Genomic DNA, 13459 nt, shown 5'->3' with positions numbered 1-13459 from the left:
GGTTAATGATTCTATCAGCATCAATATTTGCATATCTTGCATATCTAAATCTTACTTATACATTGACAAACAAACTACGAATTTTAAAAAATGTAACAATTTTAGGGAAAGTCTGCAAAAAATAGTATATTTTTCTGATAAATAAAAAATGGTCATCTTATGTATTGATTTCCTGCTTTTGGCTGATGTTGGCCTATTGCAGATATATTAGTATTAACTTGTTTGTTTTTGTTTTGTACCTTCAAACTATGACAGTTTTCTGACTTACAGCCCCTCAAAGTAAATTGGTGTATTTGGATAGAAATACACCAACACTGCGACAGACTGGCGACCTGTTCAGGGTGTACCCCGCCTCTCGCCCTATGACAGCTGGGATAGGCTCCAGCGCCCCCCGCGACCGTGAAAAGGATAAGCGGAAGCGAATGGATGGATGGATGGATGGATGGATGGATGGATAGAAATTTCAAACTTAACTTACCTTTGAGTCACGTAAAGTTTTAAGGACGGAAAAATGCATTTAAATTACTTTAAAAAAATTTTAGCATGAGTTTTTTCTGTTATCAACTTTAAATATCATTATCACAAGTTGCAGTAATTGGCATACATCAATTTAATGCCTCGAGAATATCTTGAGAGCAGGGGTTAAAGTGGGCTTGGACTGCCTGGATCAGTATTTTGGCACCTTCAGTTAATAAGCAATTAAATCTGATGGGTAGGTTAATGTAAATTGCTGTCAAATGAGTTAATTTTTTTATGTACTCCAGTCCCTAAAGGTCAGCACCAGTCAGGTTCAAGTAGAGATGTATTTTATTTGTAGCTGAAACTGTAAAAAGAAGCCTCTGTAATGTGTAAGGAGAAGAATTTGTACTGAACCAGGCTTCATTTACTGGACAGGAGGTCATTCTGGGCCCAGGTGTGTCTCATGTCCCTAATAATACCTCGTCACAGGACTGATTTCTGAAAACAGAAGAGCATAGAACATAAAGCTGGACAGATGGGGAATCGCAAAACACTTTGGATGTCACCATTAAGTCAGAAAACTCCTCACACATTCTAAAGTTCATAAGCTTCTGTGGGCATTTTTGTGTGCGTTACATATCTGTTCTCTGTCTTTTACAAAGCAAAGATTTGCTGTAGGGGTGGGTGACAGACCCTACACAATGCGGTCACATAATAAAACTAAAATTCAAAAATATTTTCTGCTTGGGATGTTTTAGCCTGGGTGCCTCTTAAAGCACTCCTTTTTTGTCATACGAGTTGGCACCATATACTTGGCCGCACAATATTTAACCACATCAGTAATTTCCATCCACTGTTTGCTGTTCCCGTTTTCCTGTTATATGGAGTCTAACTAGCATGTGCTCTAGCCATTGAATATTTGTTTACTTTTGGGCCATACATCACCTGCTGCTTATCTCCTTGCGTGCCTTCCTAGCCTGGTTGAATTGTATGATGTGTGCATTTTGTTTTGGTTGTGGTAAAACAAGTTTGTTGTTTCCACCTTTACCACTATCGTTGGAGGGCGACATGCGGCTCTGGCTGTCGGACATGTCTGGACTGGTCTCATTGTTTCGTGCATTAGGGAATGTAAATGTTGTTGCTATAGCAATGATATCATGATATGACACTTTTTTTCTTATGACGTTAAAATGTATATCATATTGAAGCTGCCTGAACTGGAGAAATGGTCAAACTGACATCAATTGACATACAAACACGGAACTGCCATCTTATATATATACTGTTCACACACACACACACACACACACACACACACACACACACACACACACACACACACACACACACACACACTAGCACACACATTCACAACTGTGCTCTTAGGGGGATTAGAATGAGCGGCATCTTGGCTGAACCATGTTTGTCAGTCACTTTCCAGCACAGCAGCAGTGGCCACCATGCTTCAGGGAGCCACCACCATCTACTGGACTGTAGTGGTACTGCAGGAGAGGATATCATAAAAAGAGAAGAATTGTATTTTTTTAAGCAGAAGAAATAAATCGAGGAAAAAAAAAAAAGGTTCAATTCTGTAGTAATGTTTCCCCAAAAGAGATGTTGTATTCCTTGTATTGCAATTGAATGTGTATGCTGCCAGTGTGTATGTGTGTGTGCATGAGTCCATGAGTGTACCTCCTTCTGTACCAGCTGAGGGAGCAGAGGGGCACCAGTGCATGCTGCATGCATGTGTGAGTGTGTGTCTAAGTGCACCCAGCACAGCTTACCAGGAGGCTCTGGCTGTGTGCAGCTGGCTGGGTAAAATCTCCTTGGCCCCCAAGGGATGGACATACTCCCATGGGTTTACACTCAATCTGGTCACCCTGTGGCTGCCCTGCCCTGTCCCAGCTTTCTGTCACTGTCATAGCTTCAACCACACACACACTGAGCCTTGTCTCACTCTCACTCAGTATCTTGCTCAGTGTTTTCCCCTCACTCTTCACCATGACATCCTCTTCATCATTACACTGTTGTGGCTCCGTGTAGTAACGCCCCACAGACAGCGCTATAAGCTTCTACAATTACTCTAGCACTAAATGCTTAAACACAGCACAAGCAGGAAAAATGCCATCTCAGTTTTACAGGGAGCACGTAGCATAAGTTTTATGCTCTCACTGTATTTAAAGCAGTCATGCACACGCTGGTAATGTGGTAATGAGACTAATGCACACTAAGTAGATTGGCTTTGAAGAGTCTGGACTCGCCTTAAGAAGTCTGAGCAGACTGGAGTTAGAATTGCTGGGGTTGAGGTCACGCATAGAGATATTTCCTAATAAATGCTCACATGGCTGATGGAGTAGACTCTCCAGATAATGCTAAAATTTTGCACTCTTTTGAACCAGTGAGACTGACAGTAAATGTCTTGTGCAGCTGCATATACTGGACAAACTCTTAGAAAGATATAGTCATATTGAAGCATCTTTCAGCACAGTTCTCCCAGTTCGCCGTATTCTCCGTGCTCTCTGTGCAGTCACTACACTGTTACCTTTCCTAACATCAGAAACCAGTTAGGTGTACCTCTTCGTCCTCCACACGATCTGTTAATGCCTTTTGTACCTGCTTTAGATTTGCAAATTAAAACTCCTTCACACAATGTCTTGTGATGTATATTGACTTTTGTCAATAAAGAGGTCAGCTAAAAGCCCACCTACCAGTTTGACTGTGTTCTGCTTTTGTTTCACAATGGTTCGTTAAACCCCTAAAAAACAGTAATTCCTGCCCACCTACTATAGCTCAACTGCATAATATTTTGGTTTTTCAATGCTTTTTAAACATGATAATTTTTTGCTTTAATGCACGTCCTTTCACATCCATGTTTAGTAAATGAAGTCTGATTAATAAAATGACCAAAAATAGCCAAGACAGTTGGAAAGCAGTTACCATATTTGCTTTTGTTTTTTTTGTTACAACCAATGTTATTAAACACTAAATCAAATTTTTTTTTTTAAAAAATGTGGAAAAAAAAAGATTTACTAAAAGAAATAATAGATAAAACTAAAATAAAATAAAAATGCAGAGAAAATTCTTTAGTTTTAATTTTTAGCCTTTGCTGTTATGGTCACATTTTGTCAGCAGATTGTCCTGGTGCAGATGTTGAGTAACTGGAATGTCACAATAATAAATAAAAAGACTAATAAAAGCTCAACTAAATCTGCTCTGGAAACTAACAAACTAACTAGGATTGAAAGCAAACATTCAAGGCATAAAATACATGAAAAAACGAATTTAAAGAAATACAAAACAGCAGTAAATCTGATTGCAAGAAAACCCTGTTATATGGAAGTGAGTGTGTGGTGTTATGTGGCCAGACGTTTTTCTTTCTGCTGGTGAGCTGCTGTGTATGTGCTGGAACGTGGCAGAAATTTCCCTCCACCCTCATCCCCGCCTCTCCCTACCTCTATACACCACCACCCACCACCTCTTCAGCTCCCAGAGTGCCAGTCACACAGCCCCGTCTCTGCACCATCTGCATATCAGCTCTAGCCTCGGCCAAAGCATTAAATTAAATCCCTGTTTGGGTTGATTAACAAATGGCTGGTGAGCTCACATAGTTATGGACTTATTTATTTAATTGTCATCAAAGCTTTTCCTGATTTTCGTCTGTCGTGTTCTCAGCTAAAATGTGGTTAAATCAGGAGAGCAGAGGTATACCGATGTCCTTAAGGAGTCAGTGCGAAACAAAGAGATGGGGAGAAACTAAAGAAGTTTGTGCAAGTTTGTGTGTCTCATTCCTGTTTTGCTGGCTGAATTTCAGCCTCGTCATTTGTACCTGTCTCCCCATTTATTCTCTCTGCATTTCCCTCACTGATTCTCTCCTCTTTTTTCCTCCGCCCCGAAATGAATAGTTAATCAGTCCGCTAATTGAGTGACAGTTAGCGAGCGCATTGTTGTAATTGTCCAATCAGAAAGCTTGGAACGGACACAGTCACAGCTGATTCATCTCTGCTTCTTTCTGCTAAATCCACAAGCTGCAATTGGAGGAGGTGCCAACGAGATTTATTTCTCCTATAAGTCGGAAAAATTACTTTAAAAAAGTCTAGCTTGATTTTTATGTCATGTTGACCTTTGTGAGTCAGCGTTACACTTTTATTTAATATTTTCCTAATAGTTACAGAAAACGGAATAGAGAGGAATGTATGAATATGCAACCTCTCATTTCTAATTATATGGAAAAGAGCACTTTACATCTCCTGCTGAAGTCTATATTTTGTCGTCTTTTTGAAGCAATTTGAATACACTTCAGAATGGTGTATCCTATTCTCCTAAACATCTTCTGTTCCTTCGATCCTTCAGATCTCCCACGTTCTCCTGTTTTACTGATACCCTGTCGTTCTAACAAGAAACAAGAGACTCCTGTTGTTTTAAGCACTGTGTACTGTAGTATTTACTAATTGGCCTTAAGGGAAAAGTAAAGTTGTGCAGAAAACTAAATGAAACTGAAGTGAGGAGTCCGAGAGAGATGGTGTGGGAAGGAGACCGGCTGTTCTGTTTTCTCCAGCAGTCCAAGCTAGAGACATGTGGCTCCCCAGACAAGCTGTCCAGAGTGGGAGAGCTCGCTGGACTCATTACAGGCAGGGCCAAGACGGGATAGCTTGACAGAACAGCATTGGATCATACAGAGAATTGGATCGGTCAGAGCAGAATTGTTTTAGTCTGTGTGTGCGTGTATGTGCATGCGCGTGTGCTTGTGTTTGTTTGGAACGGCGTGTGCGGACAACTGTCCATCTCCTCTCTCTCCGTCTGTGCCACCCCTGGCTGCCCCCTCCCCCGCCCCCCAGTGGACATGTACACACAGAAAAACACACTCACAGACTCACACACTCACGTACACGCTGTCTAGGCCTGGCCAGAAGGATCGCTTAAATGTTTTCAGTTGTACTGGACAGCTGAGGGATGAAGTGGCCAACCACAGGCTTCCATTGGTTGGACACCTCATCTAGAAACTGACTCATAGAAATGACTGGACTTGGACCGGCAGGCCAGCCGTCGCTGCCAGTTTATAATAGTTTTATCAGTTTAACTTTCTTTTTATCTTCATCCATTTTGACAGTCAATCCATCTCTTTTTCAATCCAGTTTGAAGTTAAGCAGAGTTTCTTTTTTCCAGATGATCAGTTTCCATTTTCATTCCTTTCTGAGCTCACAGCTGGAACGGATAAACCTCCAAAACTGCTAATTTCTGTCAACTTTCCACCATAGATCTTATATTCATTCATTTTTAATGTCTGATGCATATCTATAAGAGCTGAACACAGTTGCACAATAATAATTTACATGAGCACTGCCAAACTCAGTTTGTGTGATGTGTAGGAATGTCATTTTGATTCTTGATACCCATATTAAGATGTCATGGTATGAAAACCAAAAATGATTACCCTGTTTACTTAATCGTAAACCTCTCCAATAAAATGTATTTTTAGGTCACTGACACAATGGTTTATCTAAAATATGAGCATTATATTTTATTGATACAGAAATCTTGGGAGGCTTGCTGAGTAGTTTAGTAACATTACTACAAGGTTGCATTAGGTTAGCTTCAGCAATAAAACAACATTACATACTAAATGTGCACAGAGGGACTAAATATTTTCAGTAGTACTGTAGAGTTTAGTTTTTATTGCAAACATTTTATGCTGTGGACCACAGATGATTTTACACTGCCTGCAGTACTATCAGGATGGCCGGGCCAATAGGACACCTGCAAAATATTGTACATACATTATATGAAAAACACAATTTTCCTGACATTTTCTCTTCTGTATAGTAATTCTGGCATTGGTGCTCCTGTGCATTTCATTGAAAAATAGATATCCTAAACCCTCCTTCAGTTTTTACACTGTGCAAAGCTATCCAATTGGATTGGACCTTTGGGTGGGCTCGTTCTGGCTTCCATAAAGATGGATCATGACATCTTCAATCTCTAAAAACACTGAACATCTGTATTTAGTTTAATTTTTACTTCATCTTCATCTTTTCAAAGTCCATCCATCTCTTTCTTAATCCACTTTTAAGTTACTTAGTTTCACTTTAAGTTTTTTTCAATCATTAATCATTAACTTCTGTCTACTGATTAATATCTAATGATTAAATCATAAAATATCATAAAGATATCTAACCTCGCAATTAAACTTTCAATAAATAGAGCATTAATACACTTTCTCTGATGCAAATCTAAAGGAGCTTATCTTAGCTACAGAAGAGAATATCTCATCATAATGTTTTCCAGACACGGTCTCCACAAGCACTGAACATTATAACCTTCAGTATTTATCACAGGGCTTTTATTGCCTTAGATAATTTTTTCTGGACTTTATAAAGCACACGTTGTTTAGAAAGTCTAGTGATTTTCCACTTACATTTATTCACAAAGTAGCAATGAAAGAAACATTCATTCCTGCTTCAGGGAACCAAAACCCACAGTATAACAAAATGCTGAATTGATTAACTGTGAACCTCATTAAATATTTATTATCTTTTTTTATGCCCGATTATCTATTATTGTTTGGTCAGAATAATGAGAGATTCTGGGTTTTTTTTTGCTTGTTTATAATCTACCCCCCTCTCCCCCCATATTTTTTGGAATGCTTTCTTTAATATTTTTTCTTTCATCTTCCTTATGCCTCTCTCCACCCCTCCCATTCAGCCCCTCTTGCAGCACTCTGTTTATCAGTAGCAAGTGATCCAAAGAATATGCTTTGTTTCTGAAAGAACAGGAGAAGGAAATAGGAAAGGAGGAGAGAGTGGGTGGATTTGTGAAAAAGAGAAAAATAGAGACTAGGAGAGAAGAGGAGAGGAGAGGTGTGATTTGGTAGCCCTGATGACGCACTGGCACCCACAAACATTTTATGTGTCTGTCTGTCTGTGTGTGGTGGTTCAGATCAGTTGCAATCACTCCCCTCTGCGCCACACACACGCACACACACAAATACACACATGCACCTCTACCACCATCAGCGCCCAGAGGTACCGGCAGGGCCCGCAGTCGCATGGTTCCTTCAGTGGAGCAGGTGTTTTTCTGCGATGTGTTAACGAGCACGGCCTGCTGTCATTTCCGCTTTAAATGGATGTCGCAAATAGAACACACACACATATATAAGCTCTCCGTGTTCTCTTCTCCCAGCGAATTAGCTGAAACAAGGTGATCAAAACTGTTACTGAGCTTTGTATGTCAGCTGTGAGCATTTCTGCACATATTATGTGGAAAAGGTGTGTTAAAAGTGTGCGAAGTATGCACGTGTCAAACATTGGCTAGTTTATTTAAAGGGGCTGAGGTTTCAGCTGCTTAAAATGACAAACTGAGACGTTTACACAGCTTCCATCTCACCCTGTATGTGCACTCATTCTACTCGTCCAACTTTGTGTGAATCTGCACACGTGTGCACTTTAATCCATGTGTGTATCCATGCTGTTTTCCAGTAAGTGTTATCCGCCTCTGTGGTGTGGAAGTGCTTGACACTCATGTAATCCTGCAGCGGGTCATCTGATAAAGCTGTGGTGCCACCTTTGCGTCAGTCTGTGCCAGCCAGTTGGGTAAAACTCTGCCACCAGCTGCTCAGCAGATGTTTATATTTGTCTCTGCAGTCTAGGAAGGGTTATTCTCGATACGCAATCTTATCTGATGTAATCTTGTCTCATCTGATCTGTCTCTTCTTTCTTGTCTTCTAGTGACCAGTGGTTTTTGTAGATTTGTGTGCGTTGTGTGTCCGCGGATGAGTATTTGGTAGAGGGGTCGTCACCTCAACACCTGCCCATGTATCAGCCAGATGATGTTTCTGGCATGGATAGTTTGAGTTCTGCGCTGGTAAACATGTTTTTGTCATTTTTTACATGATAATCCGATCTGAATCTGGCAAGCGCTGTGGGAGCCATAGAGATGCTGTGTGTAAGTGTGTGTTTGTGCAACACTGCAGAGTGTGTGTGTGTGTGTGTGTGTGTGTGTGTGTGTGTGTGTGTGTGTGTGTGTGTGACATCTTTTGGACAGATGAGAGTTGAGCAGACAGGCTCCTAACTGTCCAGGGAATAAAATCTGTATTTAAAATCCTTAGCATTATTATTGTTGCAGTTAATGCGACTGTCCATATATCATGATGATTATAGTAATCATCACAACCCCTGAATGAACTATTCCATCAGCATCACTCTTTCCTCTGAATCTGATCTGAATTTACCTGTGTGTGCACCAAGTATTTATTGAAGATATTTAACTCCTACATTTTCTTTCTTTTTGTGTTCATCTTTCTTTTCAGGTGAATACATAAAGAACTGGCGACCGCGGTACTTCCTGCTGAAGACAGACGGCTCTTTCATCGGCTACAAAGAGAAACCTCAGGATGCCGACCTGCCCTACCCCTTAAATAACTTCTCAGTAGCAAGTATGTTACCTACAACATATGCCATTATAGACTCTTGACACTGTGCTCTAAAATTTTGTGTACATGAATTTTTACACTGTATACAGACAGGAACATTAAAGGCAAGTGAGAAAATGATGATCCACAGATTTCTGTCAGAGGGATGCAGCTGCAGATTACATCTTTTTGTTTGACTCAACATTCAGTTGACCGATCATGTCAGCACCTTAAAGATATTGAAATGTTAAACTGTAAGCAGGGTATATGGGAAGACTAGTAGCCAGGAACCTGCATCTTTCCTCTACGTACATTACCAAAGTACCCTGCATACTTCTCTGGAGGCTCATAATTAAGTAATGATATGGTAACACCTCCTGTAATTTATCTGTGAAGGGAACATTTCAGTTCAATGAAGAATCTCTGCAGGTGGTACTGAGTCACAGTCTTGCTTTAGGACAACTCAGCACTTGATGAACTTTTAATAACCATCAGTATTGCCTCCAACTGCTTATAGGACAGAACTGAGTTTCTATTAACTAAAGAGGCACCTTTCTGTTTTTAAAAATATCAAATTTTCTCAAGTTAAGGTTACTTTATACTACACATAGATTAAAGACATTAAGTCTGGGAAATGAGAATAAAAGTGGACTTAGCTGGGCTTAGTGGAAATGCAGTAAAATACTTTTTCATGTAACGTTGATTAAAGATATCAGTCAGCTCATAGTAAAGTTTGAAAGTGCCTTATAGCAGATAAAATGAAAGACTGAAATGGAAGAAAACAAAATCATTACCATCTGTCCAAGTGAACATCAGTCTACAAGGGAGGGAGGCGGGTTGAGAAGACAGTTATATCTCTGTCAGTATTAAAGAATGCGTGTAATAAAAGTCCTCGAGAAGTAAGTTGTGCAACTAGGCAGGGATCTTGAACTGCCTGAGGGCACATGTGGAGGCAGTAAACCTGATTTTTTGGGGGGGGTACCACAAGGACTACCATTCAAGCTGAAATGAGATAAAGGAGCAGATAACCTTGTTTAATTTTGCAAAATGAACCAGATCATTTTGTTGTTTTATAAAAAATATAGTGTAACACACAGCAGCTGTCTGTTAATGAATAAATGAGTATGTATTATCTAGTTGTTTACTCTAGTTCATGTTTATACATAATCTGATTGTTACTATGATGGTGTTTGCCCTCTTGGCACAAGGCCTGATGCAGATGCCACCAAAATTATTAGCATCTATTTCCAATTAACACTGTATTGCTGCACAATATCTCAGATTTCAAAATAACATAAATGAGGCGAATATGTTTATTCTTTTAAATCAAATGGCACCTGCAGGGCATGTGAAATATCTGCAGAGAGGCAGAGAATATGTGTGAGACGAGAGCCAAAACAGAAAATATGATGTATGATAGAATACAAGCTGATACCTCAGAGAAAATGATAAAAAATGGTACATCGAACAATGGAGGTGGAGAAAGAAAGATAGGAGTCCAGAAGGGAGGACAAGTACGGGGAATGAGCGATGGTAGCTGATCAGAGGTGGCAGAGGAGAGAGGAAGAACAGGGAAGGGCAGAGATGGAAGGATGATTAGGGTGGAGGAAGAGAAGGACGGAGGGACTGGGAGAGAGGAGGATCATCAGCACCGAACAGACAGGGAGGAGGAGACGAAGACAGGACTGGAGAAGGAGGAAAAAGGGGAGAGGAAAGAGTTTGTGAGGAGGACAAGCCAGGCCATACATCCGGCCCTGGCTGCTTGGCACAGCACTGGCATTGCCACATCTGTTGCCCAAAGCTGGGAGGCCAGGTGGTGTGTGTGTGTGTGACTGTGTGCGTGTATGTGTTTGTTTGTTTTTGCGTGGTTGTGCGTGTGTGTTTGCGTGCGTGAACAACAGAAGTGGTCAGATGGAACAGAGATGGTACAGGCCTGTTCCCTGCAGAGGGACTCATACATACAAGCCTTTCGCGCGCGCGCACACACACACACACACTAACACTGCTACACAGTTTTCACAATTGCCTGCTGTGGCAAACAACCCAATTTCATTCAAACTTTACTTTTACGTGTGTGTATGTGTGTGTTTGTCTGTGTGTGGGTGTGAGTGTTTTTTGGCATCAACCATAGCATAACATTGTTTTCAGGCAACACTGCAGGCTGTATTCACAAGTCAGGTTGTAGCTTCTTTGTGTGTGTAGTTTTGTGTGTGTTTACATCGAAGCACTGTGGTCTTGTCATTAACCTTCCTGTCTATATTTAGGCAGAGCCATGACATGCTGTGCTGTGCCACAGTTAAACAGATAGCATTATAAGGAGGGGAAGGGAGAGATGAGCGAGGGAGAGAAGGTGAGCGGAGAATGACAGGAGACAAAAAGAGGACAGAGGGGAGGAGAAAACAGGAGAGAGAGAGATGGAGGGTCACATATGTAGAGCAAGTGGGGGAGACGAGAGGACAAAAGGTGACTCATTAGGCTCTTTTACATCAGTTCTCGTCTCCAAAAACCAGAGAGACTGCAAAGGGGCAATGAAGATGCATTCTTTCCCACAGCAAGCTCACAGCCCCATCTGGCTATGTGTGTATACGTTTCTGCTTTTGTGTACTGTAGTATGCTTTGCGCAGTAATGGACTGCTGTATTGCCTATTTTCATAGAAATGCGTCTGTTCTGATAGTCACCAGATGCGTATGTGGTGCACCACATAATATCCCTTGGCACAGTCATTGGTTGCTGAAGTTGCCGTTTTTTTTAAATCAACAAATTAAAATACAAAGTGCATGTTTTCTTAATGATAATGTTAAGGGTAATTTGTTACATGGCTTCTTTTTCTAGCTAAATGAATTCTAGTGTCACTGTGGCAAGGACTAGGCCTTTTTAACAGCAGAGGGCTTTAAGGGAAAAATACAGATGTTGCTAATAACAACTGCCTAGGCACAAGTGTAGAAAAAAAATACCCTGGCAAATCCAATGGCCGACATGCTATACGTGCATATTTTTAACTTGTCATAAGTCATAAGTAACTTTGACCTGAAGTCACTACATCTTAATTTATTTCTGGTAGAGTTAGAAGTGCTCTGACCTCATCTGAGTTTGTTTCTGCTTATTTGTTTTTCTGGCGTGCAAAGTGATTGCAGTCATCGTACAGTGAAGAAATCACTTTCCTCTGGGTGCCCATTTTCTTTCTTTTCTTTTCTTTTCTTTTCTTTTCTTTTCTTTTCTTTCTTTCTTTCTTTCTTTTTAGAATGTCAGCTGATGAAGACAGAGAGGCCGAAGTCAAACACCTTCATCATACGCTGCCTCCAGTGGACCACGGTCATCGAGAGGACGTTCCATGTGGACTCCCCAGATGAGAGGTCAGTTTTCCTTTAGGCAACAATTCCTAAAGTGTTCAACAATCAGGGTTTGATCAGTGAGTATCTATATCTCTCTGAGAAATGAGTGCAGCATGCTGAATGGACATTTTGTAATCTAGTTAAGACTTATTAGTCAGAATACCAAAAAATGTCTATTCTCTGTTAATTCCACCAGTTTTGAGAAAATCTCCAGCACTGGCTGAAAACCCCAAACCATGACAGAGCCTCCACCATGTTTTATTGATGACTCTCACTGTTGTACATCTGTCTTCTGTACATATTGACAACAACTTGAATCAAAAATGTGAATGCCACAGATTTTCAATCCAGTTCATTTCCCTTCCTTAAGAATTTCTTCTTGATAGCTACGCTTGCACTGAGACCATTTTTGATGACACTTCAGTTAACAGTAGATGGATCACATATCATGAATGTCCTGGTGCATCGCTCAGGTTCTGTGTCAGGTCTTTGCTGGAACGCATGACTTTAAGACCCTGTTCATCCACTATAGATATGTTTTTGGGCATGCTACTGCCACTTGTGTTCTCCACTCCTCCAGTTTCCTTATATTTTTAATGATACTGCGCACCATGCTGAGATATTCCAAGTTTTTGGCTAATAGCTTCTTCAATCACCTCATTAGTGCAAAAATATTATTTTTTGCTTACCAAACTGTGTTATGTTTGTCTTTTCCTTAGATTCAACTAAAGAAATGAGAATAAATTATACGCTTGTAAAAAAAGTTATTTAAAATTGCTTCCTTGATAAGCTGACTGTTATATGTAGACACGACAGTGGTTCATCTCTTGAGTTAGTTGCCTTTTTATCCTTGTAGGATGCATAGGTTAGTGTTTCAACAAACAAAAAACATTAAACTGAAAATGATCAGGTGGAGATACTGGACTAAAAATGAATGAAAACCAGCCAAAAAACCACTTTGAAAGCCCTTCAGAAACCCAGAGAACTATTGCTCAAGAGCACTTAAAAAGAAATTTAAAATTGCAAGAGAGTTTGGATCATTGCATGCAAAATATAAAGAAATGACAGGCTGATTTTTGCACAGTAATGTATTCTTTGTATTACATTCCATTTGGAATTGATTTACACTCTCTTCCCAGAAGAGACAGTTTGTTGCTTTCAGGGTCAGCTGTTGTTGCGGTGTTTTTCATGCCACAAGTCGGTGCTTGAATTTTTCTTGAGTATCGTGCCTCTTTCTCAATAACCTGTGGCTACCACCAGTCA

The 13459-nt window shown here is 40.4% G+C and overlaps 1 protein-coding gene across 8 annotated transcripts in view; it reads left to right on the top strand.

The window, feature by feature from the left end:
- Positions 1-13459, top strand: part of akt3a (AKT serine/threonine kinase 3a) — a 61990-nt gene that overhangs the window by 21330 nt on the left and 27201 nt on the right. For all 8 annotated transcript variants that reach the window (XR_014923553.1, XR_014923558.1, XR_014923557.1 and 5 more), the window contains exons 3-4: positions 8762-8887; positions 12106-12217. Coding sequence is in view for 2 of the 8 variants with exons in the window: in XM_085477296.1 (XP_085333422.1) it covers positions 8762-8887; positions 12106-12217 (238 nt within the window). In the remaining 6 variants the exon portion in view is untranslated. The remainder of the gene's footprint in view (positions 1-8761; positions 8888-12105; positions 12218-13459) is intronic.

The sequence above is a fragment of the Copadichromis virginalis genome, linkage group LG13 (assembly GCF_057382275.1).
Source record: "Copadichromis virginalis isolate Kocher_CV1m ecotype Utaka linkage group LG13, C_Virginalis_male_GT1.1, whole genome shotgun sequence".
Lineage (NCBI taxonomy): Eukaryota > Metazoa > Chordata > Actinopteri > Cichliformes > Cichlidae > Copadichromis > Copadichromis virginalis.
The sequence above is the reverse complement of the archived record's forward strand: the minus strand, read 5'-3'. Positions and strand labels throughout refer to the sequence as shown.